General features: G+C 44.5%; 1 protein-coding gene and 1 long non-coding RNA gene across 3 annotated transcripts; both read right to left on the minus strand.

Moving 5' to 3' along the window:
• Positions 1-723: 723 nt before the first annotated feature.
• Positions 724-24,947, minus strand: F2 (coagulation factor II, thrombin). Of its 2 annotated transcripts, none has more exons than XM_082340206.1 (14): positions 24,514-24,947; positions 23,969-24,132; positions 23,245-23,269; positions 22,958-23,008; positions 21,412-21,517; positions 21,173-21,309; positions 19,193-19,507; positions 18,719-18,847; positions 18,498-18,624; positions 17,809-17,976; positions 17,107-17,223; positions 16,639-16,820; positions 1,142-1,212; positions 724-987 (listed from the first exon to the last, which is right to left on the minus strand). In XM_082340206.1, the coding sequence occupies exons 1-14, from the start codon at positions 24,590-24,592 to the stop codon at positions 844-846; spliced, it is 1,815 nt and encodes a 604-aa protein (XP_082196332.1). In that variant the 5' UTR covers positions 24,593-24,947; the 3' UTR covers positions 724-843. The 2 variants fall into 2 exon arrangements, with proteins under 2 accessions (XP_082196332.1, XP_082196331.1); XM_082340205.1 differs by having other exon boundaries at positions 17,107-17,280; positions 24,514-24,944.
• On the minus strand, positions 8,291-16,625 carry LOC309605031. The gene is made up of 2 exons (XR_014231218.1): positions 12,429-16,625; positions 8,291-10,491 (listed from the first exon to the last, which is right to left on the minus strand). It is a non-coding gene; the product is annotated as an uncharacterized lncRNA (long non-coding RNA).
• Positions 24,948-26,474: the final 1,527 nt, after the last annotated feature.

Below are 26,474 nucleotides of genomic sequence, written 5' to 3' on the forward strand. Positions count from 1 at the left end.
GGGAACCGAGGCTCAGGGAGGTCAAGTGACTTAACCATGGTTATCCCCTCCCCTTTTTTTTTTTTTCCTTTGGTTATGCTGCGTGGCTTGTGGAATCCTAGTTCCCTGACCAGGGGTGGAACCTGGGCCCTGGCATTAGAAGCGTGGAGTCCTAACCACTGGACCACCAGGGAATTCCCATGATTATCCCTTTTAAGGCTGGAGCCAGAATATGAACCCAGGCAGTCTGGTGCTAGGGCCCCTACTCAGAACTGCTATCCCACAACCCTCGGGAGTGAAGACACTTAAAATACTGAGCCTTTGGGCGGCACAGATCTGATATTTTAATAACATAAGAAAGATGTAACTACTCCCCGCCTCACTAGCCTACCCTCCTCCAGCCTCTTCTCTGGTCCCAGCACAGCTCTTCACAGCCTAGAGTGGCTAAAAGCACAGGCTTCAGTATCTCCTATATTTCAAGTCAGACTTTGACCCTTCTTAGCCATGTGACCTTGGACAAGGAACTTCTCCAAGTCTCAGTTTACTACCTTTTGTGAGGATTAAATGAAATAATCTATTAAAGCCCCAAGTCTGGAACATTTTAAATGCTCATAAATTCAGGCTGCCATCTCCCCTCTCACTGGACCCTGTTCTAGGGGTGGTGGATTCTTTAAGTCCTGCTTGTCCAGTAGTAGGATTGGCTCTTCCTGAGCTACCCATGAACAGCACTGTGAGCACTGAGGCTCAGTGATAGAGTCACTTTTATTGAGAAATATAGTTTTAGGAACAAGCCACAAAAATAATTCTTTCACTGGATTGGCTTCTGTGATTTTGCAGTGAGGAGCCTAGAATGTGGGTGGCCCCCTAACTTCCAAACCGTTCAGTGACCTTCTGTATCCACTTCTTCAGGCGGAACACATGTGTGTAGAAGCCATATTTTCCATCCCTGTCACAGCCTTCACCCCATGAGACGATGCCCATTTGATACCAGCGGTTGTTAAAGGGGCTCTGAGGAAGAAACATGGGATTTCCAATAGAGTCAAGTCAAAGGTAGTGTCAGTATTACCCTGTCAAGCAATTGTTTCTGAAAACTTGGGTCCCTCCTCATCCACCCCAGAAGGATCTACCCACCAGCTCCTGGCCTTCTGGGAACTCAGCTTACCTTCATGACAAAGGGTCCCCCACTGTCGCCTTCACAAGCATCCCCTCGTTTCCCTTCACCAGGCTTGTAACCTTGAGAGAGAACAGCAGTACTCAGGGAGGGGTATAGCTCACACTCCAGCCACTCTCCCCTTCAAGAGATACTGCTGGTGAGTGTCCAGTGACGACTCCTAGCCATCCTTGACTCTGCTCATTTCCTCACCCCACACATCCAATTCTTAGGCAAACCTTGCCAGCTCAATCTTCAACGTACATCCCCAATCCAACCACTCCTCACCACTTCTGCACCTGGTCCCATCACATACACCTCTCCCCTGAACCACTAGTTTCCCTAGTTCTACTTTTGCTGCCTACAATCCATTCTCCACCCAATAAGCAGAATGACTTAAAAAAAACACATTAAACTGACAGGTGAGAGAATAATGAGAATTATGGCAGTTACCTTTATCCAAATGTCTCCACATATCCTCCACAAACAACATGAAGAACAACAACAAAGCTACACAAAAACCACACCTTCAACATAACTCGAATACAGAGAACACCCAAACTTCAAACCACTTTATCTAACTGTACATCTAATATCAAAACTTGTGTGGAGATGAGGAGGGAAAAATATCCACTAGATCAAAGAAGTGGATGCAATGAATTAGGAATCTTGTAAATAACCCCAAATCTACAAAATGAATAGATGAAATAGATGAAAAGTAAGTAGATCTATACCAAGATACTATAGGAAAACAATAAGAACAAAAATACCTTAGCTAACAAAAATTCTTTCCCAAACACAACCATGAAACAAGAAAACTAACTGAATTAAATATCCTCAAGCAAATTTTTGGTATGTGAAAAAGAATGAATCAGAAATTCAAAAATTAGGGACTTCCCTGGTGTCACAGTGGTTGAGAATCTGCCTGCCAATGCAGGGGACATGGGTTCAAGCCCTGGTCTGGGAAGATCCCACATGACATGGAACAACTAAGCCTGTGCGCCACAACTGCTGAGCCTGTGTCTAGAGCCTGCAAGCCACGGCTGCTGGGCCTGCGTGCCACAGCTGCTGAGGCCTACCCGCCTAGAGCCCGTGCTCCGCAACGGGAGAGGCCACTGCAATGAGAAGCCCACGCACCGCAATGAAGAGTAGCCCCCGCTCGCCACAACTAGAGAAAGCCCGTGTGCAGCAACAAACACCCAACCCAGCCAAAAATAAAATAAATAAAAATAAATCAAAAAAATTTTTTAATTCAAAAATTAAAAATAAATGGACATGGACTGCCCTAGTGGTCCAGTGGTAAAGAATCCTTCCTGCAATGCAGGGGACGCAGGTTTGATTCCTGGTCAGGGAACTAAGATCCCACATGCCGCGGGGCAACGAAGCCCACACGCCACAACTACTGAGCCCTCATGCCTCAACTAGAGAGCCCGCGTACTGCAACGAAGATCCTGCGTGCTGCAACTAAGACCTGATGCAGCCAAAAATAAAAATAAAAAAAATAAATGGACAAAACAATGGGAAGTAATTAAAAGCAGAAAGTGGTCGAAATGGAACTCAGACTGAAGAAATGAGTCCCTCAAGAAGAAAAAGAAAGCAATGGAACAGAATTAATATGTATAATATAGTCCAAGAAAACTTGACAGAAATAAAAGATTGGATGTGCATATTGAAAGGATCCACTGGGAACCTGGCAAAACTGATCTGAAACACTGAACTCTAAGACGTATCCTAAAAAAACTGAGACTTCAAAGATGAAGAAAAAACCTTCAATGCCTCCAAGCAAAAAACCCAGCTCCCTTATAAGAGCAAAAGAATTACACTGGCATCAGATTCCAAAAACAACATACAAAAAGCAAGCAACAATAAAGCTATATTTTCAAAAAATTCAAGGAAGGAAAATGTGAACCATGGATTTTATACTCAATCATGCTGAGCTTCAGGTGTCAAGGCTACAGAAAACCAGTTATAAACACATAAAAACTCAGGAAATTCTATACCCATAACCCTTCTTGAAAAATCGACTAGTGGACAAGCTTCATCCAACCAGGAGATGAATGCTTCAGCAAAAGGACTGATTAACTGCCTGACAAGTAGAAAAAATACAACTAAAAGTATGAGAGGAGAAGAGAAAGAGGAAAGTAAACTCACTGATTGTAACAACTAAAAGAATATAAGAAACTAACGGCATTTCAAAAAGGTGTAAGACCAAAGATAATGAGTAGAACAAAAATGCAAACCTTACTAAATATATGAAATTATTTGAAAAGTAAAGAAAAGATCACACAGGGATAAAACACAGTAAATGAAACATAATATACATAAAAATAACAAAATCATATGAGATACTAATTCTATTAATCATATCAATAAATATGAATGGGCTTAACTCACTTTTTAAAAAACAAAAAGATTTTTAATTTGACTCACAAAGCAAGACTCAATGATACTATACATGAGACAAAACAAAGTGATTCATAGAGGCTAAAGTTAAAGGGATGGACAAAAGTATATCAGGAGAGTGGAAACAGAGAGCAGGGATAGTGAAGCTGAAGTTGAAAATAAAGAAGGACACTTTTAGTGCTAAAAGCCACAATTCACAATGAATAATTAACAGTTATAAATATCTGCACCAAATAACACAGCAACTGCCTTTATAAAGTAAAAGACTATAAATGATGCAAGGAGATAGACAGAAATACATTAATAATAGAATTCAACACACCAAACTCAGTACAAGACATATCAAGTGAACTGAAAATAAACAAGGATATAAATGACCTAAATAACAACTGATAAGGTACATTTATGGAGATATATATATATATATCTATATAGATATATATATCTATATATATCTATATCTATATATATATAGAACTTTACACGTGGATAAAGGAGAACACATCTACACACCTCAAGCACATGTACATTCACAGAAATTGATCAAACGGTTCTCAGAAAAATCAGTTCCATAAAGTAGAAATATTACAAACTATATTCCTGGATTATAATGCAGCAAAACTGAAAATCAAAATGCTAAAGGGCCCTCCCATCTGGAAATTTTAAAACCACCTATTAACTCTTGAGTGAAAGGAGAATACACACTGAAATTAGAGAGTTTCGAAAAAAAAAAAATAATTCAAACATAATTCAATAATTCAAACAAACATAGTGTTTTCCATGAATGGTGTTTTCCATTCATAGCCCTACTCAGTAAAAATTAAAGATCAAAAATAAATTAACCAGGGACTTCCCTGGTGGTGCAGCGGATAAGACTCCGAGCTCCCAATGCAAGGGGCCTGGGTTCAATTCCTAGTCAGGGAACTAGATCCCACATGCGTGCCACAACTAAGAGTTCACATGCCACAACTAAGGGGACGGTGTGTCACAACTAAGGAGCTGGCGACCCACAACTAAGACCCCGCGCAACCAAATAAATAATTTTAAAAATAAAATAAAATAAAAAATAAATTGACCAAATTGGCAGCTCAAAAAGCTTTTAGAAAAAGAACAGCAAAGTGAACCAAAAGGAAGCATAAGGGAAAAAAATTAAGATCAAAGCAGAAATTAATGAGGTACAAAATAGAAAAATAATAAGCCTAATTAATAAGTCAAATTCTTAGGTATTTTGTTTGTTTGTTTCCAATCAGTAGCTAATTTACTCAAGAAAAATAAGAAAGAAAACACAAATATATAAAATAAGGTGCCAAGGAGGAAAAAAACCATAAGAGAAGACACTGTAGCACAAGATACAATATAGACTTGAACAAATTGAAAGACATTTCTTGTCCTTGGATAGAATGGCTCAACATCAAAAAGAAGTCAGTTCTCCCTAATTTATAACTTTAATGTAATCCCAATAAAAATACCCACAAGTTTTTTATAGAGCTAGATAAGTTGATACTAAAATTCATGTGGAAAAACAAACATGCAAGAATTGCAAGGAAAACACTGGAAAAGAAAAACTACAAGACAAGCTCTACCAGATATTAAAACATACTCTAAAGCCTCTATAATGAAAACAAGACAACATTTTAACAGAATAGACAACAGACCAGAAGACCCAAACAGAATGTCCAGAAACAGACTTAAGCACACATAGAAACCTAGTATGTGATAAAGGCAACATCTCAAATTACTGGGGCAAAGACAGAATTTTTTTTTTTTTTAGTATTTTTTAAATTTTATTTATTTATTTTTGGTTGCATTGGGTCTTTGCTGCTGCACGTGGGCTTTCTCTAGTTGTGGTGAGCGGGGGCTACTCTTTGTTGTGGTGTGCAGGCTTCTCATTGCGGTGGCTTCTCTTGTTGTGAGCATGGGCTCTTGGCACACAGGCTTCAGCAGCTGTGGCTCGCAGTCTCAGTAGTTGTGGCTCGCGGGCTCTAGAGCACAGGCTCAGTAGTTGTGGCGCATGGGCTTAGTTGCTCTGCGGCATGTGGGATCTTCCCGGACCAGGGCTCGAACCCGTGTCCCCTGCATTGGCAGGTGGATTCTTAACCACTGCGCCACCAGTGAAGTCCCCAAAGACAGAGTTTTTAATAAATGGTATAGAGACAGCTTATTAGCCATTTAGAAAAAGATAAATTAGATACATACCTTACATCGTATGCAAGAATAAACTCCAAATGACTCGGAGATCGGAGTGTAGAAAAATGAAACCAAGTACTAGAAGAAAATATGAGTGAATTTCTCTATGACCTGGGTATAAGGAAGGTTCTTTTAACTCTGACTCAAAATCCAGGTGCAGTAAAATGAAAGATTAATAAATTTGACTACATAAAAAAATTTAATTGGATGGCCAAAAAATAATAAAGGATAAAGAAAAAGAAACTGGAAGAAAATATTTGCAAAGTATATCACAAATAGAGGCCTAAATCACTAACATATGAAGAACTCTTTAAAAATGATGGGAGAGGGACCAAAAAATGGACCATAAAAACATGAACAGACAATTCACAAAAAAAGATATAAAAATGGTCATTAAGCATATAAAAAGATGTTCAATTACAAAATATCAGAAATCTAAATACCCATACACAGGAAATGGTTGAAGACACTATCATACATCCTCCTAATGTGACTATAAAATTTTCTTTTTTATTGAAATATAGTTGATTTACAATGCTGTGTTAGTTTCTAGTGTACAGCAGTAATTCAGTTATACATATATTTTTTTCATATTCTTTTCCATTGTAGTTTATAACAAGATATCAAATATAGTTCCCTGTGTTATACAGTAGGACCTTGTTATTTATCTATTTTATATATAGTTGTTTGTATATGCTAATCCCAAATTCCTAGTTTATCCCTCCCCTCTCCTTTCCCCTTTGGTAACCAACGGTAAGTTTGTGTGGTAAGTTTGTTTTCTATGAATGGATAAAGATGATATAAGATGTGCGTGTGTGTGTATATATATACACACACACACGAACACACACACACACACAGTGGAATACTACTCAGCCACAAAAAAGAATGAAATAGTGCCATTTGTAGCAACATGGATGGACCTAGAGATTATCATACTAAATGAAGCAAGTTAGACAAAGACAAACATCATATGATATCACTTACATGTGGAATCTTAAGAAATGATATAAATGAACTTACTTACAAAACAGAAACAGACTCACAGACATATAAAAATTTTTTTTAATAAGGAAAAGCTCTATAACCAAAATGGAATGAATTTTCAGGATACATTAGGTGAAAAAAGCAAAGTACAAAAGAATATCTATACTGTGCTACTCTGTGAAAAGGGAAAAATAAGAAAATATGCATGTGTCTGCTCATTTGTGCAAAAAGAAACAGAAGAAGAATAAACCTCAAACTACTGAGACTGGTTAACTGCAGGGCCTGGATGGAAATGGGGTGCAAAGGAAGGAGGTGGGAACAGGACAGGAGGAAAAGGGGAGTATCATTCTCTGAGTGTACCTGTATAAAGAATCTGATTTTTAGACCATGTTAATACAGGCACACCTTGGAGATACTGTGGGTTAGGTTATAGACGACCACAATAAAGCAAGTCATATGAATTTTTTGGTTTCTTGGTGCATATAAACGTTATGTCTACAGTATACTATAGTCTATTAAGAGTGCAATAGCATTATGTCAAAAAATATATACAGGACTTCCCTGGTGGTGCAGTGGTTAAGAATCCACCTGCCAATGCAGGGGCCTAGAGCCCATGCTCCGCAACAAGAGAAGCCACTGCAGTAAGAAGCCCGCGCACCAAACGAAGAGTAGCCCCCGCTCACCACAACTACAGAAAGCCCGCGTGAAACAACGAAGACCCAACACAGCCAAAAATAACTAAATAAATGAATAAAAAATATATATACACATACTTGAATTTAAAAATATTTTGTTGCATACAAACTACTATGTATAAAATAAATAATCTACAAGGATATACTGTACAAACAGGGAATACAGTCAATATTTTATAACTATAAATGGAATATAACCTTTAAAATTGTGAATCATTATGTTGTATACCTAAAACTTATTGTACATCAACTACACCTTAATAAAAAAAAAATATTTTTTTGCTAAAAAATGCTAACCGTCATTTGAACCTCCAGCAAATTGTAACCTTTTTGCTGGTGGAGGGTCTTGCCTCCATGTGGATGGCTGCTGACTGATCAGGGTGGCGGTGCTGAAGATGGGGTGGCCATGGCAATGTTTTAAAATAAGACAACAATGAAGTTTGCCCCACTGATGGACTCTTCCTTTCAAGAACAATTTCTCTGCAGCATGCAGTGCTATTTGATAGCATTTTACCCACAGAAGAACTTCCTTCAAACTAGGAGTCAATCCTCTCAAACCCTACCACTGCTTTATCAACTAAGTTTACGTAATGTTCTAAATCCCTTGTTGTCATTTCAACAATCTTCACAGCATTTTTAGCAGCAATAGAGTCCATCGCAAGAAACCACTTTCTCCTTATCCGTTAAACTTTTATCGTAAGATGGCAGCAATTCAGTCACATCTTCAGGCTCCACTTCTAATTCTAGTTCTCTTGCTATTTTCACCACATCTGCAGTTATTTCCTCCACTGATGTCTTGAACCCCTCAAAGTCATCCATGAGGGTTGGAACAACTTCTTCTAAACTCCTGTTCATATTGATATTTTGACCTTTTTCCATGAAATCATAAATTTTTTTTTTGAATATTTGAATTTTATTTTGTTTTTTTATACAGCAGGTTCTTATTAGTTATCTATTTTATACATACTAGTGTATACATGTCAATCCCAATCTCCCAGTGCATCCCACCACCACCACCACCCCCGCCAATTTCCCCCCTTGGTATCCATACGTTTGTTTCCTACACCTGTGTCTCTATTTCTGCCCTGCAAACCAGTTCATCTGTACCATTTCTCTAGGTTTCACATATATGTGTTAATATACGATATTTGTTTTTCTCTTTCTGACTTACTTCACTCTGTATGACAGTCTCTAGATTCATCCATGGCTCTACAAAGGACCCAATTTCACTTCTTTTTATGGCTGAGTAATATTCCATTGTATATATGTACCACATCTTCTTTATCCATTCATCTGTCGACGGGCATTTAGGTTGCTTCCATGACCTGGCTATTGTAAATAGTGCTGCAATGAACATTGGGGTGCATGTGTCTTTTTGAATTATGGTTTTCTCTGGGTATATGCCCAGTAGCGGGATTGCTGGGTCATATGGTAATTCTATTTAGTTTTTTAAGGAACCTCCACACTGTTCTCCATAATGGCTGTATCAATTTACATTCCCACCAACAGTGCAAGAGGGTTCCCTTTTCTCCACACCCACTCCAGCAGTTGTTGTTTGTAGATTTTCTGATGATGCCCATTCTAACTGGTGTGAGGTGATAACTCATTGTAGTTTTGATTTGCATTTCTCTAATAATTAGTGATGTTGAGCAGCTTTTCATGTGCTTCTTGGCCATCTGTATGTCTTCTTTGGAGAAATGTCTATTTAGGTCTTCTGCCCATTTTTGGATTGGGTTGTTTGCTTTTTTTAATATTGAGCTGCATGAGCTGTTTATATATTTTGGAGATTAATCCTTTGTCCATTGATTCGTTTGCAAATATTTTCTCCCATTCTGAGGGTTGTCTTTTCGTCTTGATTGTAGTTTCCTTTGCTTTGCAAAAGCTTTTAAGTTTCATTAGGTCCCATTTGTTTATTTTTGTTTTTATTTCCATTAACTCTAAGAGGTGGATCAAAAAAGATCTTGCTGTGATTTATGTCAAAGAGTGTTCTTCCTATGTTTTCCTCTAAGAGTTTTATAGTGTCCGGTCTTACATTTAGGTCTCTAATCCATTTTGAGTTTATTTTTGTGTACAGTGTTAGGGAGTGTTCTAATTTCATTCTTTTACATGTAGCTGTCCAGTTTTCCCAGCATCACTTACTGAAACTGTCTTTTCTCCATTGTATATCCTTGCCTCCTTTGTCATAGATTAGTTGACCATAGGTGTGTGGGTTTATCTCTGGGCTTTCTATCCTGTTCCATTGAAATCACAAATGTTCTTAATGGCATCTAGAATGGTGAATCCTTTCCAGAAGGTTTTCAATTTCCTTTGCCCAGATCCATCAGGGGAATCACTATCTATGGCAGCTTTAGCGTTATGAAATGTATTCATTAAGATAATAAGACTTGAAAGAAAAAATTACTCCTTAATCCATGGGCTGCAGAATGGACGCTGTGTTAGCAGGCATGAAAACAACGTTAATCTTGTGGTATGCCTTCATCACAGCTCTTGGGTAACCAGGTGCATTGTCAATAAGAAGGAATATTTTGAAAGGAATCTTTTTTTTCTGAGCAGTATGTCTCAACAGTGGGCTTAAAATATTCAGTAATCTATGTTGTAAACAGATGTGCTGTCATCAGGCTTTGTTGTTCCATTTAGAGAGCACGGGGAGAGTAGAGTTAGCATAATTCTTAAGGGCCCTAGGATTTTCAGAATGGTAAATGAACATTGGCTTCAACTTAAAGTCGCCAGCTGTATCAGCCCCTAACAAAAGAGCCAGCCTGTCCTCTAAAGCTTTGAAGCCAGGCAGTGACTTCTCCTCTCCAACTATGAAAGCCCTAGATGGCATCTCCTTCCAATATAAGGCTGTTTGTCTACATTGAAAATCAGTTGTTTAGTATAGTCATTTTCATGAATTATCTTAGCTAAATCTTCTGGATAACTTGTTGCTTTACCTTGTAGTTTTATATTATGAAGACAGCTTCTTTCCCTAAACCTCATGAATCAATCTCTGCTAGCTTCAAAGTTTTGGCTTAAGGGAATGTTATGGCTGATTTGATCTTCTATCCAGACCACTAAAACTTTCTTCATATCAGCAATAAGGCTGTTTTGCTTTCTTATTTATGTATTCACTAGAATAGCACTTTTAATTTCCTTCAAGAAATTAATTTTTAAAAATAAACTCTCCAATGAAGAAAAATTTTTTTAAAAATTTCCTTCAAGAACTTTTCCTTTGCATTTACAGAGTGGCTAACTGTTTGACACAAGAGGCCTAGCTTTTGGCCTGTCTTGGCTTTAGACATGCCTTCCTCACTAAGCTTAATCACTTCTGGCTTTTTATTTAAAATGAGAGACATGCAACTCTACCTTTCACTTGAACACTTAGAGGCCATTGTAAGGTTATTGATTGGCCTAATTTCAATATTGTTGTGTCTCAGGGAATACGGAGGCCTCAGGAAAGAGACAGAGATGGGGGAATGGCTGGTTGGTGGAGCAGTCAGAACACACAGTTTGCTGTCTTGGCACAGCTCATGATGTCCCAAAACAATTGCAATAGTAACACCAAAGATCACTGATCACAGTTCACCGTAACAAATATAATAATAATGCAAAAATTTGACACATTTTAAGAATTACTAAAATGTGACACAGAAACATGAAGTGAGCAAATGCTGTTGGATAAATGGCACTGATGGACTTCCTTGACGCTGGATTACCACAAACCTTCAATTTGTAAAAAAAACCAATATCTGAAAAGGGCAATAACGCAAAGCACAAACCTAAGTGTCTATCAACAGATGAATGGATAAAGAAAATGTGGTGTATATATATATATATATATATATATATATATATATATATATATATATATATATAATAAATATTACTCAGCCATAAAAAAGAATGAAATTCTGCCACTTGCAACAACATGGATGGACCTAGAGGGTACTATGCTTAGTGAAATAAGTCAGACTAAGAAAAACAAATACTGTGTTATCAACTTATATGTGGAATCTAAAAAATAAAACAAATGAGTAAATACAGCAAAACAGAAACAGACGCACAGATAGAGAGAACAAACTAGGAGTTACCAGTGGGGAAAGGGGAGGGGGGAGGGGCAAGATAGGGCTAGGGGATTAAGAGATACAAACTACTATGTATAAAATAAGTAAGTCACAAGGATATATTGAACAGGAAATACAGCCATTATTTTGTAATAACTTTAAATGGAGTATAATCTATAAAAACATTAAATCACTATGTTGGGGGCTTCCCTGGTGGCGCAGTGGTTGAGAGTCTGCCTGCCAATGCAGGGGACGCAGGTTCGGGCCCTGGTATGGGAAGATTCCACATGCCGCGGAGCAACTAGGCCCGTGAGCCACAATTACTGAGCCTGCGCGTCTGGAGCCTGTGCTCCGAAACAAGAGAGGCCGCGATAATGAGAGGCCCGCGCACCACGATGAAGAGAGGCCCCCACTTGCCGCAACTGGAGAAAGCTCTCGCACAGAAACGAAGACCCAACACAGCCATAAATAAATAAATAAATAAATAAATAAAAATTTATTTAAAACAATCACTATGTTGTACACCTGAAACTAATATAATATTGTAAATCAACTATATTTAAATAAAATAAAAAATACGTAAATAAATAAAGCAAAGCATAATAAAACAAGGTATGCCTACAGTCCAAAAATAAACAAGTAAAAACAACAAAGATGGGAGGGAGGACCCAAAATTGAATACGATCATGAAACAAATGAGCCTAACTGTATTTTAAATAAATAACACAGGGAAGGGGGTAATAATTACCCAAGTTACTTTTAGACACAGTACTGTGACTATTTATATATATATATATATATATATATATATTCAGGCTAAAAACAGAAACAACCATGAAGAAATGCTAAACTCTAGCTTGTAGGATTATTCTTCACAGCCATGGATGAGTGATTCTCAAACTGTGTATTCTTGAATTAACTAAATAAGTAAATACATTACAGATAATAGGAGTCAGATTTCTCATTATCAACAGAGACTGTTACAAATGTGGAAAGGGAGAAGCTAAAATTAATCCTATTGCATTGCAAGAGGGAGGAACACTCCCCAACTCTTTCTATGAGGCCACCATCACCCTGATACCAAAACCAGCCAAAGATGTCACAAAGAAAGAAAACTACAGGCCAATATCACTGATAAACATACATGCAAAAATCCTCAACAAAATACTAGCAGACAGAATCCAACAGTATGTTAAAAGGATCGTACACCATGATCAAGTGGGGTTTATCCCAGGAATGCAAGGATTCTTCAATATATGCAAATCAATCAATGTGATACAACATATTAATAAATTGAAGGAGAAAAACCATATGATATCTCAATAGATGCAGAAAAAGCTTTCGACAAAATTCAACCCCCATTTATGATAAAAACCTTCCAGAAAGTAGGCATAGAGGGAGCTTACCTCAACATAATAAAGGTCATATATGACAAACCCACAGCCAACATCGTTCTCAATGGTGAACAACTGAAACCATTTCCACTAAGATCAGGAACAAGACAAGGTTGCCCACCCGCACCACTATTATTCAACATAGTTTTGGAAGTTTTAGCTATAGCAATCAGAGAAAAAGAAATAAAAGGAATCCAAATCGGAAAAGAAAAAGTAAAGCTGTCATTGTTTTCAGATGACATGATACTATACATAGAGACTCCTAAAGACTCTACCAGAAAACTACTAGAGCTAATCAATGAATATGGTAAAGTAACAGGATACAAAATTAATGCACAGAAATCTCTTGCATTCCTATAAACTAATGATGAAAAATCTGAAAGAGAAATTAAGGAAACACTCCCATTTACCACTGCAACAAAAAGAATAAAATACCTAGGAATAAACCTACCTAAGGAGACAAAAGACCTGTATGCAGAAAACTGTAAGGCATGGATGAAAGAAATTAAAGATGATACAAACAGATGGAGAGATATACCATGTTCTTGGATTGGAAGAATCAACATTGTGAAAATGACTATACTACCCAAAGCAATCTACAGATTCAATGCAATCCCTATCAAACTACCAATGGCATTTTTCATATAACTAGAACAAAAAATTTCACAATTTGTATGGAAACACAAAAGACCCCGAATAGCCAAAGCAATCTTGAGAAAGAAAAACACAGCTGGAGCAATCAGGCTCCCTGACTTCAGACAAAGCAACAGTAATCAAGACAGTATGGATATACAGATGGCCAACAAACACATGAAAGAATGCTCAACATCACTAATCATTAGAGAAATGCAAATCAAAACTACAATGAGGTATCACCTCACACCAGTCAGAATGGCCACCATCAAAAAATCTACAAACGATAAATGCTGGAGAGGGTGTGGAGAAAAGGCAACCCTCTTGCACTGTTGGTGGGAATGTAATTTGGTACAGCCACTATGGAGAACAGTATGGAAGTTCCTTAAAAAACTAAAAATAGAACTACCATATGACCCAGCAATCCCACTACTGGGCATATGAAAACCATAATTCATAAAGAGTCATGTACCACAATGTTCATTGCAGCTCTATTTACAACAGCCAGGACATGGAAGTAACCTAAGTGTCCATCGACAGATGAATGGATAAAGAAGATGTGGTACATATATACAATGGAATATTACTCAGCCTTAAAAAGAAACGAAATTGAGTTATTTGTAGTGAGGTGGATGGACCTAGAGTCTGTCATACAGAGTGAAGTAAGTCAGAAAGAGAAAAACAAATACCGTATGCTAACACATATATATGGAATCTAAAGGGGAAAAAAATGGTTATGAAGAACCTAGGGGCAGGACAGGAATAACGACGCAGATGTAGAGAATGGACTTGAGGACGTGGGGAGGGGGAAGGGTAAGCTGGGACGAAGTGAGAGAGTGGCATGGATTTATATATACTACCAGATGTAAAACAGATACCTAGTGGGAAGCAGCCGCATAGCACAGGGAGATCAGCTCAGTGCTTTGTGACCACCTAGAGGGGTGGGATAGGGAGGGTGGGAGGGAGACGCAAGAGGGAGGAGATATGGGGATATATGTATATGTATAGCTAATTCACTTTGTTATAAAGCAGAAACTAACACACCATTGTAAAGCAATTATACTCCAGTAAAGATGTTTAAAAAAAAATCCTATTGCATTGCAATGGGAGGTTTCAGTGTCATCTCATGGTTTTAGATAGATAAATAGATAGAAAGAACAGACATAGATTTAGGTATATGCATAATACATGTATTTTCTAGTTCTGTCTGCTAAGAGGGCCTAGGAGCAATGACACCCCAGTAACAATGTGCACACCTGGCACCCAGAACTTGGTTTCTAAATACCATTCTCCACTAGAAGGCAAGTAGGATGAACCTAGAACATCTTGCTGTGCTGAAAGTAAGAAAGTACTCAGAGATTGACAGGACATCTCCAAAAGTCACAGAAGCCAGGTTGTTTGGTTTTTTTTGACTCCCACTGGCCAAACTTGGGATAATTTGAACATTATAATAATGATAGTAACAAATTATAGTCCTTAGAATAAAGAAAGGACCCATGAGTCCACAGTGACAAAGTGAAAGAAAATTCTTCTACAATAAGATGATAACTAATAAATGTAGAAGGAATGACAGAATTAGAAAATCACCATTTGGCAGCTACCAGAGTTAGGAGAACAATTTGATGAGAAACAGGACAGACAGTATTCAACTTTCTCCCCACAAGATATTTATTAGTCTTAAAAAGGAAAACAGAACTTTACAGTGAGAAACATGGCAGATGCAGACACCACCTTAACCAAGAGGTCAGAGTTAATCTCACCAGTTATGGGACAGAGACATCATATGCCTGAAAAGGACACAACATCACTTAGCTTGAATCTGATCATTAGGAAACCTTAGAGAAAGCCAAACTGAGGCCAATCTACAGAATAACTGGCCTATACATGTCAAATATGTCTAAATCATGAAAGGCAAAGACTGACAACTGAGTACAGTGTGTGATCCTGGACTGGATCCTGGGTGGGAAAAACGTTTTTTTTTTCTTTTGCTAAAAAAGACATCAGTAAGTAGGACAACTGGAAAACATTTAAATGAAGTCTAAAAATTAGACAAAGGTATTATATCATTATTAATTTCTTTTTTCATTATTAATTTCTTGATTTAATAAATGTACTGTGGTTATGGCAGAGAACATCCCTGTTTTTTTGGAAATACTTATTAAGTGTATGGGTAAAAAAGGCAACATATGTACAATTTAGTCTCAAATAGTGTGTATATGTGTGTGTATAAATACACACACACACACAGAATACACACACACAAAGGAGGTGGCAGAATCTGGATGACAGTATAAAGGAATTCTTTGTATTATTTTTGCAACTTTTCTGTGAGTCTGAAATCACCTAAAATTTTTAAAAATTTAAAAATTAAGTTAGATCGTTTACTCACCTGCCCCAAAGTCTCCAATAATGTCCTATCTCAATAAAAGCCAAAGTCCTTCAAGGCCCTGAAGGAAGCACCCATCCCCTGCCTGCCCACCTCTTTCCCCTCTTCCAATGCTGCCCTTCCTGTGTTTACTGCCCTCCAGCCACACAGGCCTCCCTGCTGCTCCTAAGACACGCCAAGCATGCTCCCACCTCAGGGCCTTTGTACCTGCTGTCCCTGCAAGTCTGGAGTGCACTTCCTCTAGACTGGCTCACTCTTTCATGTCTTCTAGTCTCTGCTTAAACATCACTTCTCAGAGAGGCCTTCTCCAACCACTCTGTCTTGATTGCCCCATCCCCATCTCTCACTCCGTTACTCAGCTTCATTTTTCTCCTATCAGGATTGCTATTCTAGATCTGCTTATTGACACACTCTCCTTCTAGGAAGGAAGCTCTCTGAAGACACAGGAGACCCTATCTGTTAGGGTCCTTGAGGGACACCCTGGAATACTGCCTGGACCACAGTAAGCACTCAGTAAATATTTGCTGAACGACTGAATGAATGAATGGCTTTTCCTCCACCCGTGGCCTCTGGCTGGTGTCTGGCTCACATATACTGACAACTTGACCAGTGACTAGCACCACGCCTAACACCTTAAATACACTATCTCGCTCAACCCTCACACAGCCTAATGGAATAGAGCCAGGACTTGAACCCAGGCCTGTGCTACTCACGTGTCTCAATCCTCCCAACCCGAGGCCCTGCTGTTCCCGCCTGCCCAGCCATGCCCAGGGGACTTTACCAGCACAGAACATGTTGTCGGTGATGCGGATCCGGGTGGAGGCCTTGCAGACCGGCCGCTCCACGATGGGCAGGTTCACCACCTGCAGCACGCTGGGCTGCACCTCAGCCATATTGGTTGTCCACGTCTCCCTCAGGTTGCCCCAGCCCGTCACTCGCCCTTTGTATCCAGCCTGGAGCAACCTTTGGGGAAAGGAGAAGGACTGAGTGAGAACAGACCAGTCTAGGAACCTCCTGGCCCCAACACCATCCCTTAGAGACCTGAATCTAAAACACCAGTGCAGGAAGACACTGAGGCCTAGAAAAGGGAAGGAACTTCAGCAAGGCAATAGGGTGTCAGAGTCAGGCCCAGAACCCAGCCCAGGCCCTCAGCTACCAGCCCCCTGGCTGCCCCCCGACCACCTGACCCCTGGCCAACCCCCACGGCTGCCCCCCCAGCCACCCCCCGGCTGCCCTCTGGCCGCCCCACTTGGTTGCTGTCTCCTTGTCGGGCAGGCACACGGGATGGACATATTCGGTGAAGCTGATGGGCCTCTTGAGCTTCAGCAGGGCGATGTCCCGGTCCAGGTTCTCCCTCCAGTTGTACCTGGGGTGGATGTAGATCTTTTCCAGCATGGAGATCTTTTCAATCTTTCGCTCATAGCTGTGCAGACCCCAGCAGAGAAAAGAAGCTGTAGGCCACCCAATGAGGGGCAGCTGGTTCCCCGAGGAAGAAAACTGCCTGCCCTCAGGGTCTGGGAGTCAGGGTAACCAGCAGGCCACCAGAGAGGGGGAGAGGGCCGGCTCCTGTCCTGGCAGCTTCTTCCTGGCCTGAAGTTGCCCAGAGCTTTGGGATCAAACAGCCCACGCAGGTAGGGGGAGGGACGCAGCCTGTAGGCCCTGATCCAAACAGCCTCTAATCAGAGGTCACATCTGGGCCGTGTTCTGGTGCCTGGAAGGGTGCTAAGGGCAGGCCAGGATTCTGCTCTCTGCAAAGGCTTAGTTTCTCTGTCCCCAGGTCCAAGCTTCAGTCAGGACGTGGCCATATAGACTTTACAGCAGAGCCTATCGGGTTTTCTATTGTGGGAGATGTACAGACATATCTCTCGTGGCCCAGGGTCACCAGAGCCCCTCACAGTCACTCAGGGGGCTCAGACCCCTGCCAGACACGCACGGGCCCCCACTTCTGTACCTGGTGCGGGAGTGCTTGCCAATGCGCACCAGAAGGTCATTCACAGTGAAGTTCTTGTCCCAAGGCGGGTACAGAAGACAGTGGGCAGCGGTGAGGATCCAGCGGTCACTGATGAGGCTGGCCCCGCACAGCAGCTCCTGGGGACTCTTCCGGAAAAGCATCACCTGCCTGGGAGAAGAAGTGGGAAGCGTTAGGAGGTGGGAGGGCTGCCCCTCCCCCAGCCCTACAAGCGCAAAGTCCCAGGTTTAAGAACTAACTGGACAGAGCTACCTGCTGGGCCCAGACCCCGGCTTGACCCCCCCGTCCTTGGGGACCGGGGCATATATGTGCCACTGAGGGGCTGCCACCTGCTTTTTGCACCCCCCCTGCCCTCATCAAGCTTCTTCCAGGCCAGAGTTGGCGCAGCTTAGCACAGCTCTGGGGTCAGAAGAACAGGAATCTAGTCCTGCTGTGTAACCCATTCACTAGCAGCACCACTGAGGCGAGTCACTTAAGCGCTCTGACCCTCAGCTTCACCATCTGCTTTGGAGAAGTAGCAAACCCAATCTCAAAAGGCGACGGTGAGGGTTCGATGAGATGTTGGTGCTGGGCTAGGTTGTCTGTGGAGCCTAGACCTGTGAGGGCGGAGGAGTCTCCCAGGGCGCAGGATGCGGATGCGGAAGGGGTCGGTGGGGGCAGGGAGCACGCACCAGGGCGCCAGGCCGATCTCCGCATCCCGGCCCTCCACGATGCGGCCCTCGATGTAGGAATCGAACAGCTCCTGTTCCGTTTTGTCCTGCACCAACTTATTCTCGAACAGAGGCCGCAGGCCACAGTCTGCAGAGCCAGTGGGACCGTGAGGGGCCAAGCGCTGCAACACCCGCCCCCGCCCCCATGCCGCGGCCCCGCGCCCCTCCGGCCGCCGCCTGACCTGCCTCCCCGGAGCCGAAGGTCCTCTCGTTGAAGAAGGGCTGAAACTTGTCCGCAGCGGTGCGTCCCTCTATGGCCGCATCCGGTTCCTCGCCTAGCCCATATCCCACCTCCTCATCCACCGGCTCCTCTGCGGGGACCCAGACACCAGCTGCGGCTGGGCCAGGCCATTCCTCACCCACCCTCTGACCTCCCCAAGCTCCTAGGCAGCCGCGGAGATCGTTTGGTGTAGAGGTTAAGAGCGCAGGCGCACCTGCGTTACTAGGAAACCAAACCCCGTGGGGCTCAGTTTCCTCAGCTGTAAGGTGGAGCTAGGATTACAACCACCTGGTTAATGTCAGGTGTCATGAATGCACTCACTGGTGAGTGGTAAGCCTTAGATCAGGCGGTAAGCCTTAGATCAGGGGAGGTACCGTTCTTGTTATTCCCTCCAGGCTGTGTCCTCTGTCTCATGCCCCCTGCCCTGCCCTCTCACCGCAATAGTCCAGGTCGCAGTACTCAAAGTCGCCAGGCTCTCCGGCCACGTAGCACCACGCGCCCTCCGCATCCCCGTCTGGGTTGCGGCAGAAGTTCTCCACCAGTGGGACAGCCGGGTTGAAGTCCTGGTCCTTGCTCAGGGCCTTGGCCCGCTCGCTGGCCCAGGCAAGGCAGGGAGACCCATGTGTGGTCACCGCCAGGTGCCCCTGGTACTGCTGGCCGCGATCAGGGATGCACATTTCCGATTGAGGTGACAGATTCACTGTGAAGTCTCCAGAGTTTGGGGTCAGCTCCACAGTGACTCGCTTCTGGCCTGGTGGGTGAGGAAACAGAGGAGCAGAGTGGGTGGGACCACATGGAGCCAGAAAGGATGTGAATCCCTGCCTTTCGGCCTTTATCCTATAGACCTCAAGTCACTTATCCTCTCTGAGCCACAGTCTGCTTGCCTGTGAAAGGGATTACTAATGCATTTTTGCAGGGTTATTGAGAGATTTAAACAAAAGATATGGCATAAGGGTCTGGTGCATTATAAGCCAGAGATAGTAACCAGGTTTCATCTCCTGGGCTATCTGTAATCTATTGGTAGTGACTGCCTGGAGTTTAAGGATTCTGTGTTTTCACAAGGGCACAGTAGGAAAGATAGCTGGGATCCACTGAGGATGTCTACACAGGCAGTAGGTCAGTTTCAGCATGCCTGCAACATATTTATCATAGGTGTTCGGGGTGGGGGCTTGGTAAACTGTAGCTGTTTTTGTTACTATGATTGGCAACTCGCTCTAAGACTGGCCCCAGCATCCAGCATTGGGTCCTACAGGGATGCATGAAGGACAAAGAAGAGCAACCCATGTTTGGTAGATTGAGTTACTGGCACTAATTCTTTACTCCTACCTGGATCCACCTGGATCCACATCCTCTGCCCTGTTATTTTACAAGCAAAGGTGTAAAGGTCCACCTCTTGACCTTGGCCTTGATCATGGGACTTGCTTTGGCCAATGGCGTGTGGGCAGAGCTGACTCTGCCAGTTCTGAGCCTAGGCTTAAAGATGTGTGTCTGCTCACTGCTTGGTATTTCTGCCACCCCCATGGAAGAAGCTGCTGCCTTTCAGCCTCCCCCCACAATGAGTACACATGGAGCAGACATGGACCCACCCACACAAGGAGCCAAGCTCAGCTGGACCGATTGTTTGATGTAGGGCCACCAGCCGAGCCCAGCCTACATCTGGACCCCACAGACGCGTGAGCGAGTGCAGCTGAGATCAGCAGAGCCACCCCAGCTGAACCTCAGACACATAAGAAATAAATGCGGGACTTCCCTGGAGGTCCAGTGGTTAAGACCTCCCCTTCCAATACAGGGGGTGTGGGTTCGATCCCTGGTCGGGGAGTTAAGATCCCACATGCCTCATGGCCAAAAAACCAAAACAGGAGCAATATTGTAACAAATTCAATAAAGACTTTAAAAATGGTCCACATCAAAAAAAAAATCTTAAAAAAAAAAGAAAGAAATGCTTATCGGTGTATGCCCCCCAGCTTTTGTGGCTGTTTGTGATTTTGTGGGTTTTGTGGGGTTTGCAGCGTTATTATGGCTATAGCTAGCTGACACATCATGGGAAATAATGATGACAGAATCATGCAGGGCTGGACTGTACGAGGCTTGCTCTGTGATGCTCGGCAAAGGGTACATGGACTGAAATGGTTAGGAAGGGCTTCCTGGAGGGAAGAATGCCTCAAGCAGGAAGTAAAGCATATTTAGAATGGGCCACATCCTGGATCATAAGGAAGCAAAGGCTGTGGACGGAGTGGGGGAGGCTGGAAGCTAACTCTCTCTGGTCTCCTGAATTCACTAACCAACAAGCTCAAATATGTTGTCAGTAACTAACGCCAGCTCAAAGGGAGCCAGGATCTTGATTCCCGTCCTGTGCTGCCAGGCCCATGAAGACCCATGGGCCTTGGCCGTGCCCACCTGATCTCCCCCAGCTCACCGCAGACAGGGATGCTGCACTCCTCCCTCTGCACAGTGGGGAACGTAGTGTAGCACCAGGGCCCAGTGATGCTGCCATCTGGGTTGCGGCAAAAATTCTCCCGCAGGTCAGCCCCAGGGTGGGTGGTAGAGTTGATTCTGGAATAGAAAATTGCTCAGCAGAAGGCGTCTCTCCCACCCCCAGTGTCTCCTCACCCCCTATTCTCAGCCCCCTGGCAGACAGGCCTGCCCATCACTCACTCCGGCTTATGTGGGTAGCGACTCCTCCACAGCTGGCATTCAATGCCTGACCGGGTGAAGCTCACGTTCCCTCGGTAGTTCATACCCAGACCTTCGGCACAGTTACCTGCAGAGACACCAGCCCAGGTCTCCTACACTGAGGATTTGTCCCCGCTTCTCTCCTAGTAAAGCGCTATCGGTCCATTCCCTCCAAGCTACCTCTGGCCCATGACCCTTAACCTGCATTTACTCAGCACTTCCTCTGTACCCAGCAGTTCTACAATCCATTTAACTGTAGTCACCAAATATTCACTGAGTGCCCACTGTGTGACAACCATGTGACAGGCACTATGCCAGGTACTAAGGACACAGCAATGAATAAGACAGTCATAGTCAAGTAGGTCCCTGCCCTCATAGAGCTAATACTCAGTGGCTCCTCATAGCCAGCAGAATGAAAAAGTGAACAAGGTTCTCCGAATCTGGCCCTGGTCTAGGTGTCCTTTTATCTTAGCTCCTCGTGCCTAAGAGCCTTTGCACGTGCTCTTTCCTTTGCCTTGGAATGCTTTCCTATTTATTCATCAGTGCATCCCACAAATCCAAGTAAAACTCTACTTCTTCTGGGGAGCAGTCCTTGATTCTGCCAGCAAACGAAATGCTCCCTCTCCTGGAATTCTCTTGGCACCTGAAACAGAACTTTTCCATCAATTACTTTGATGTTTTGTATTTTTGTTTTCTGATGAAACTGTGAGCTCCCTGATTCTCTTAAAATCCCCAGCACTCAACCATAGAGCTTGACACTCAGCAGGGGCTTAGTGAAATGTCTATTGAATAAATTACTTAACAAATGAAAGCATGGCCAGTGTGATTAAAGAGTTCCATGTTGTGGGGTCTATTGTCATACTAAAGGTGTATTCAGAATGCTGTGGAGGAGGGAGGATGCACCTTGAAGGCTCAGCAAGGTGGTGGCATTTGAACTAATTCTTGAAGGATAGGGGGGTTTTCAGTAGGCACTGATGTCTGCTCCAGGGGGAGATGATAATGTAAGCAGGGGCCAGGATATAGAAACATCTTGGCCTGTTGAGAGAAGTGCTTGCTGTCAGCAAGCTGGGGGGCTGGATTCAGGGTTGGTGCAATGGGAGATAAGGCTGGAAGGGAAGGTTAAGATCAGAACCTGCAAAATTCACTAGGCTAAGAAGCCTGTGCTTTATTCTCGGGGCAATGCGGAGCCACTCAAGGTTTTGGAGAAAGAATGTGACATCATCGAAGCTCTGCCTTGGGGACATGGGGAAGACTGATTGGCATGGGCAGGGGCTCCGATGAGAATGAGGCCTTAAACATTATTTCATTACCCTTGCATTCATTTGTTCCTCCAATATTAATCATCTTACTGACTGCCAGGCACAGAGCCAGGTGCAAAGACACATCCTTGACCGCAGGAACAGAAAGGCAATGTCAGCTGCTAGAGGCCACCACCCCTGGGCCACAACTCCTACCCCACCCCTACTCTGCTCTTCTCCCAGGCTGTCCCCTCCTATCCTGTCCCCACACCCTCATGTCAGTTCCTCACCTTCCAGACATTCAATGAGCTTTTCTCGAGGTTTCCTCACCGACTCACAAGCTGGAAAAGACCCAGAAACACCATTGAGATTGAGGTAGGGATAGGACAGGTTCAAGTGAAGGGTGGGATGACATTCAGAAACGGAGAGAAAGGGACGCGCATGGAAGAAAGGAAGGAAAGAGGCGTGGGTGGAGCAATGGATGATTGGATGGATCAGAAAATTCTCTGGAGTGGAGCACCCCCTAACTTGGGTCCCCAGGACTCCCTTCCTGGAGCAAACCCTTCCCAGTGCTCACCTGTGTACTTGGCCCAGAACACATCCTGAAAAACAAGGCTGAGTGTGAGGCTGTGGTAGGATCCTGTTTTGTTTTGTTTCTTCGTAAACTTCCTGTCTTCTCCTTATACTTTCCCCTTTCCCTTACCCTGGTCATGCTCTGGGGAGGTTTGTGGCAGAGTTTTCTACTTTTGCTTCTAAAAGTCCAAGCCCGCGGAGAAGAGTATCTGAGGAGAGGGGAGCTCCCTGCCTTCCCGCCCCGCCCCCCAGCCAGACAAGATTGAAAGGGATTCCCCTGGGTGGGGTAGACTGGAGAAGAGGGGCCCAGGCAGAGCCCCAGGGAAGGGAAAGCTGCAAAGGGCTCCTGGAACACTGAGGCCTAGGCCCAGGCCTGACCAGAGACCCACCTCCCAAGGGTGGCACAGAAGCAGCAGCAAAGCTAAAGCTGAGAGGCCACGTGGCCAGGGCCAGGGTCTCCAGAGATCCCAACATAGATGTCTGAAGACTGAGGAGGCCCCCGTGCCCCCCAGCGTCCCAGAGCCTCACCGTACCCTGGGGCCTTGACATAGCCCAGGCACTGGGGCCTCCTACACAGGCTGAGCCGCTCATCAGGGCAGCCCAGGGAAAGGGGGCCCAGAGATGAAGTTATCAACAAAGAGCTGTGATGCTCCTCACGCCCCTCCTTGGTGCCCCCGCATCTGGGCCCCCTTGGAGGGACCCCCGGCCCTCCCTCACTGGGGCCTCACCGTGGCACTGGGAGACTCCAGGGCCTCGAAGGCCTCCTCACGGCTGCACTGCTCCTCCACACACTCTCGCTCCAGGTTGCCCTCCCGCCACTCCTCCAGGAAGCCGCTGTTGGCGCGTCGGACCCGCTGGAGCAGCGACAGTGCTTGCTGAGGGGCCAGGAACACTGCGGGAGAAGGGGCGTGGGACAGCGGCCTCAGGGGCCCAGGCTGTCTTAGCCACCATGGGGGCAGGAAGCGAGCCTGGCCTGCCTGCTGGCTTCCAAAAAGGGGGTGTCTAGGATGGTGGCAGGACCTGAAAGGCTGCTAACGGCAGCCACTAGCCCCCCTCCTTTCATGGGTCACCCCCAGCCCACCCCCCGTATTGCAAGAGAGAAGTAGTCACTGTCTGTCCAGCCCTGAGCACCTGGCTCCTTCCCTAAGCTGGACACAGTGAGCCGAGAGCCAGCTGGGGGCCGGGCCTGTGCTCTCCGTCGAGCCAGGGGACCCCAGCCCACGGGCCTACATCCCAGTCCGCCAGCCTGTCCCAGCTTCCAGGCCCCCCTTACCATGCTGGCTGTGCACAAGGCTAAACAGGGCAGCCAGGGCCAGGCAGCCGGGTAGCCACAGGCCTCGGACGTGCGCCATAGTGTGTCCGCTCCCAGGACTCTGAGGGCTTGTCCTGACCCCTCTGGGTTAATGTTGAACTAACATGAAGAAATCCGCCAGGAGGCAGAGGTCAGCAGGTCAGGGCCGTGGGGACAGGTGGATAGATAGTCCGCCCCCGCCATCTGGGAGGACAGGTCCTCCTGGGACTAGGGATGGGTGGTCTGGGAGGAAGTCCCAGAGCAAAGACCAGCGTAGCCACCATCCAACGCCTCCCTCTCAGAGACACAGGCGAACTTGGGCCAGTGGGGTCACAAGATCTTCCTGAGGCTCCTTCCAATCCTAGCACACGGTGACAGTTGTTTTGATCTCGTGTGTCTGTTTCCTCATCTGTACAGTGGGAAGAGTATCCTGTTGTGAGGACTAAAGGAGATTATGAATATACAGTAAGAACTTAATAATGAGTAGCTATATGGATGTAAACCAGTGGGGAGGTTTTTGTAATCACCACATGCACATAAGAAAATGGAGGCGAGGGTGTGGCCAGATGAGAGCGGCCACCTTATCCCGGGACACACTGGGGCAGGGCCGGCCAGCATTTGCCCCAGCCTCTCAGCCACTGATGGAGGGTCCCATTTCCCCTCTTCCTTGTCTGGGAGCCAGGGGGGTGTGCTTGTGTGTGGTGGTTGCCTGGGAGGAGGAGCCAAGCCCTCTGGTCTATTTTCTCTCCCAGGTCTCCCAGGATGCGGCCTGCCCCGGAACAGGGGCAGCTCAAATCCCTGGTCTCCACGGCAGGGCCCTCCCTCTCCCCCTGCCTAACTGCCCCGTGCCAGGCCTAGAGTGGCTGCTGGTCCCACACTACCCCTGCCCAGCCCTCCCCCACTTCCAGTTCGCAGTATGAAAGGTAAATATTAGTCCTGGGTCTAATTAGGACAGAGGGCCAAAGAGCAGAACACAGGGAGCACAGGTTCTCGCCTCGCTGTCCTGCGGGCCCGGCCGTTCAGGGTCTGGACTGCGGACATGTACAGTCTGGGAAGATCACAGGGAGCGGCCCGGTGCAGAGCAGGGGAGGGAGGGTTGGCAGAGAACTGAGGACCAGGACTCGACTCCCACGAATCAGCTTAATGCCTGGGTGGCCCAGTTCCTATATATATATTTATATATTTATATATATATTTACATTACACATATATATTCATTCCTATTTTTCTATATATTTTAAAAATTGAGGTTTAGCTTACATACGGTAATGTTGAAACCACTCCTAAGCGGTTTTTTTTTTTTTTTTTTTTTTTAATTTATGGCTGTGTTGGGTCTTCTTTGCTGCACGTGGGCTTTCTCTCTAGTTGCGGTGAGCGGGGGCTACTCTTTTCATTTCGGTGCGCGGGCTTCTTCTCACTGTGGTGGCTTCTCTTGTTGCAGAGCATGGGCTCTAGGCATACAGGCTCAGTAGTTGTGGCTCGCAGGCTCTAGAGCACAGGCTCAGTAGTTGTGGCACACGGGCTTAGTTGCTCCGCGGCATGTGGGATCTTCCCGGACCAGGGCTTGAACCCGTGTCCCCTGCATTGGCAGGCAGATTCTCAACCACTGCGCCACCAGGGTAGTCCCCCTAAGTGTTTAGCTCAAATGTGTATGCATACACCCACCAGATCAAGAGAGAGAACATTTCCAGCCCCCAACATACTCCTTTGAGTCATCCCTGAGATAACCACTATTCTAACCACCATCACCATAAATCAGTTTTCCTACTTTCGAACTTCATGTAAATGGAAACCAGCAGCATATACCTGTTTCTGCCTGACCTCTCTTGCTCAGCATGTTTCTGGGGTTCATCCCTGTTATGTGTATCAACATACCAGCAGTCTGTTCCCTTTAAAACTGTGTAGTATTTAACTACATGAATATTGTAATTTCATTTGTCCGT

This window comes from Balaenoptera borealis (assembly GCF_965194805.1).
Source record: "Balaenoptera borealis genome assembly, chromosome: 11".
In the NCBI taxonomy this organism is placed as follows: Eukaryota; Metazoa; Chordata; class Mammalia; order Artiodactyla; family Balaenopteridae; genus Balaenoptera; species Balaenoptera borealis.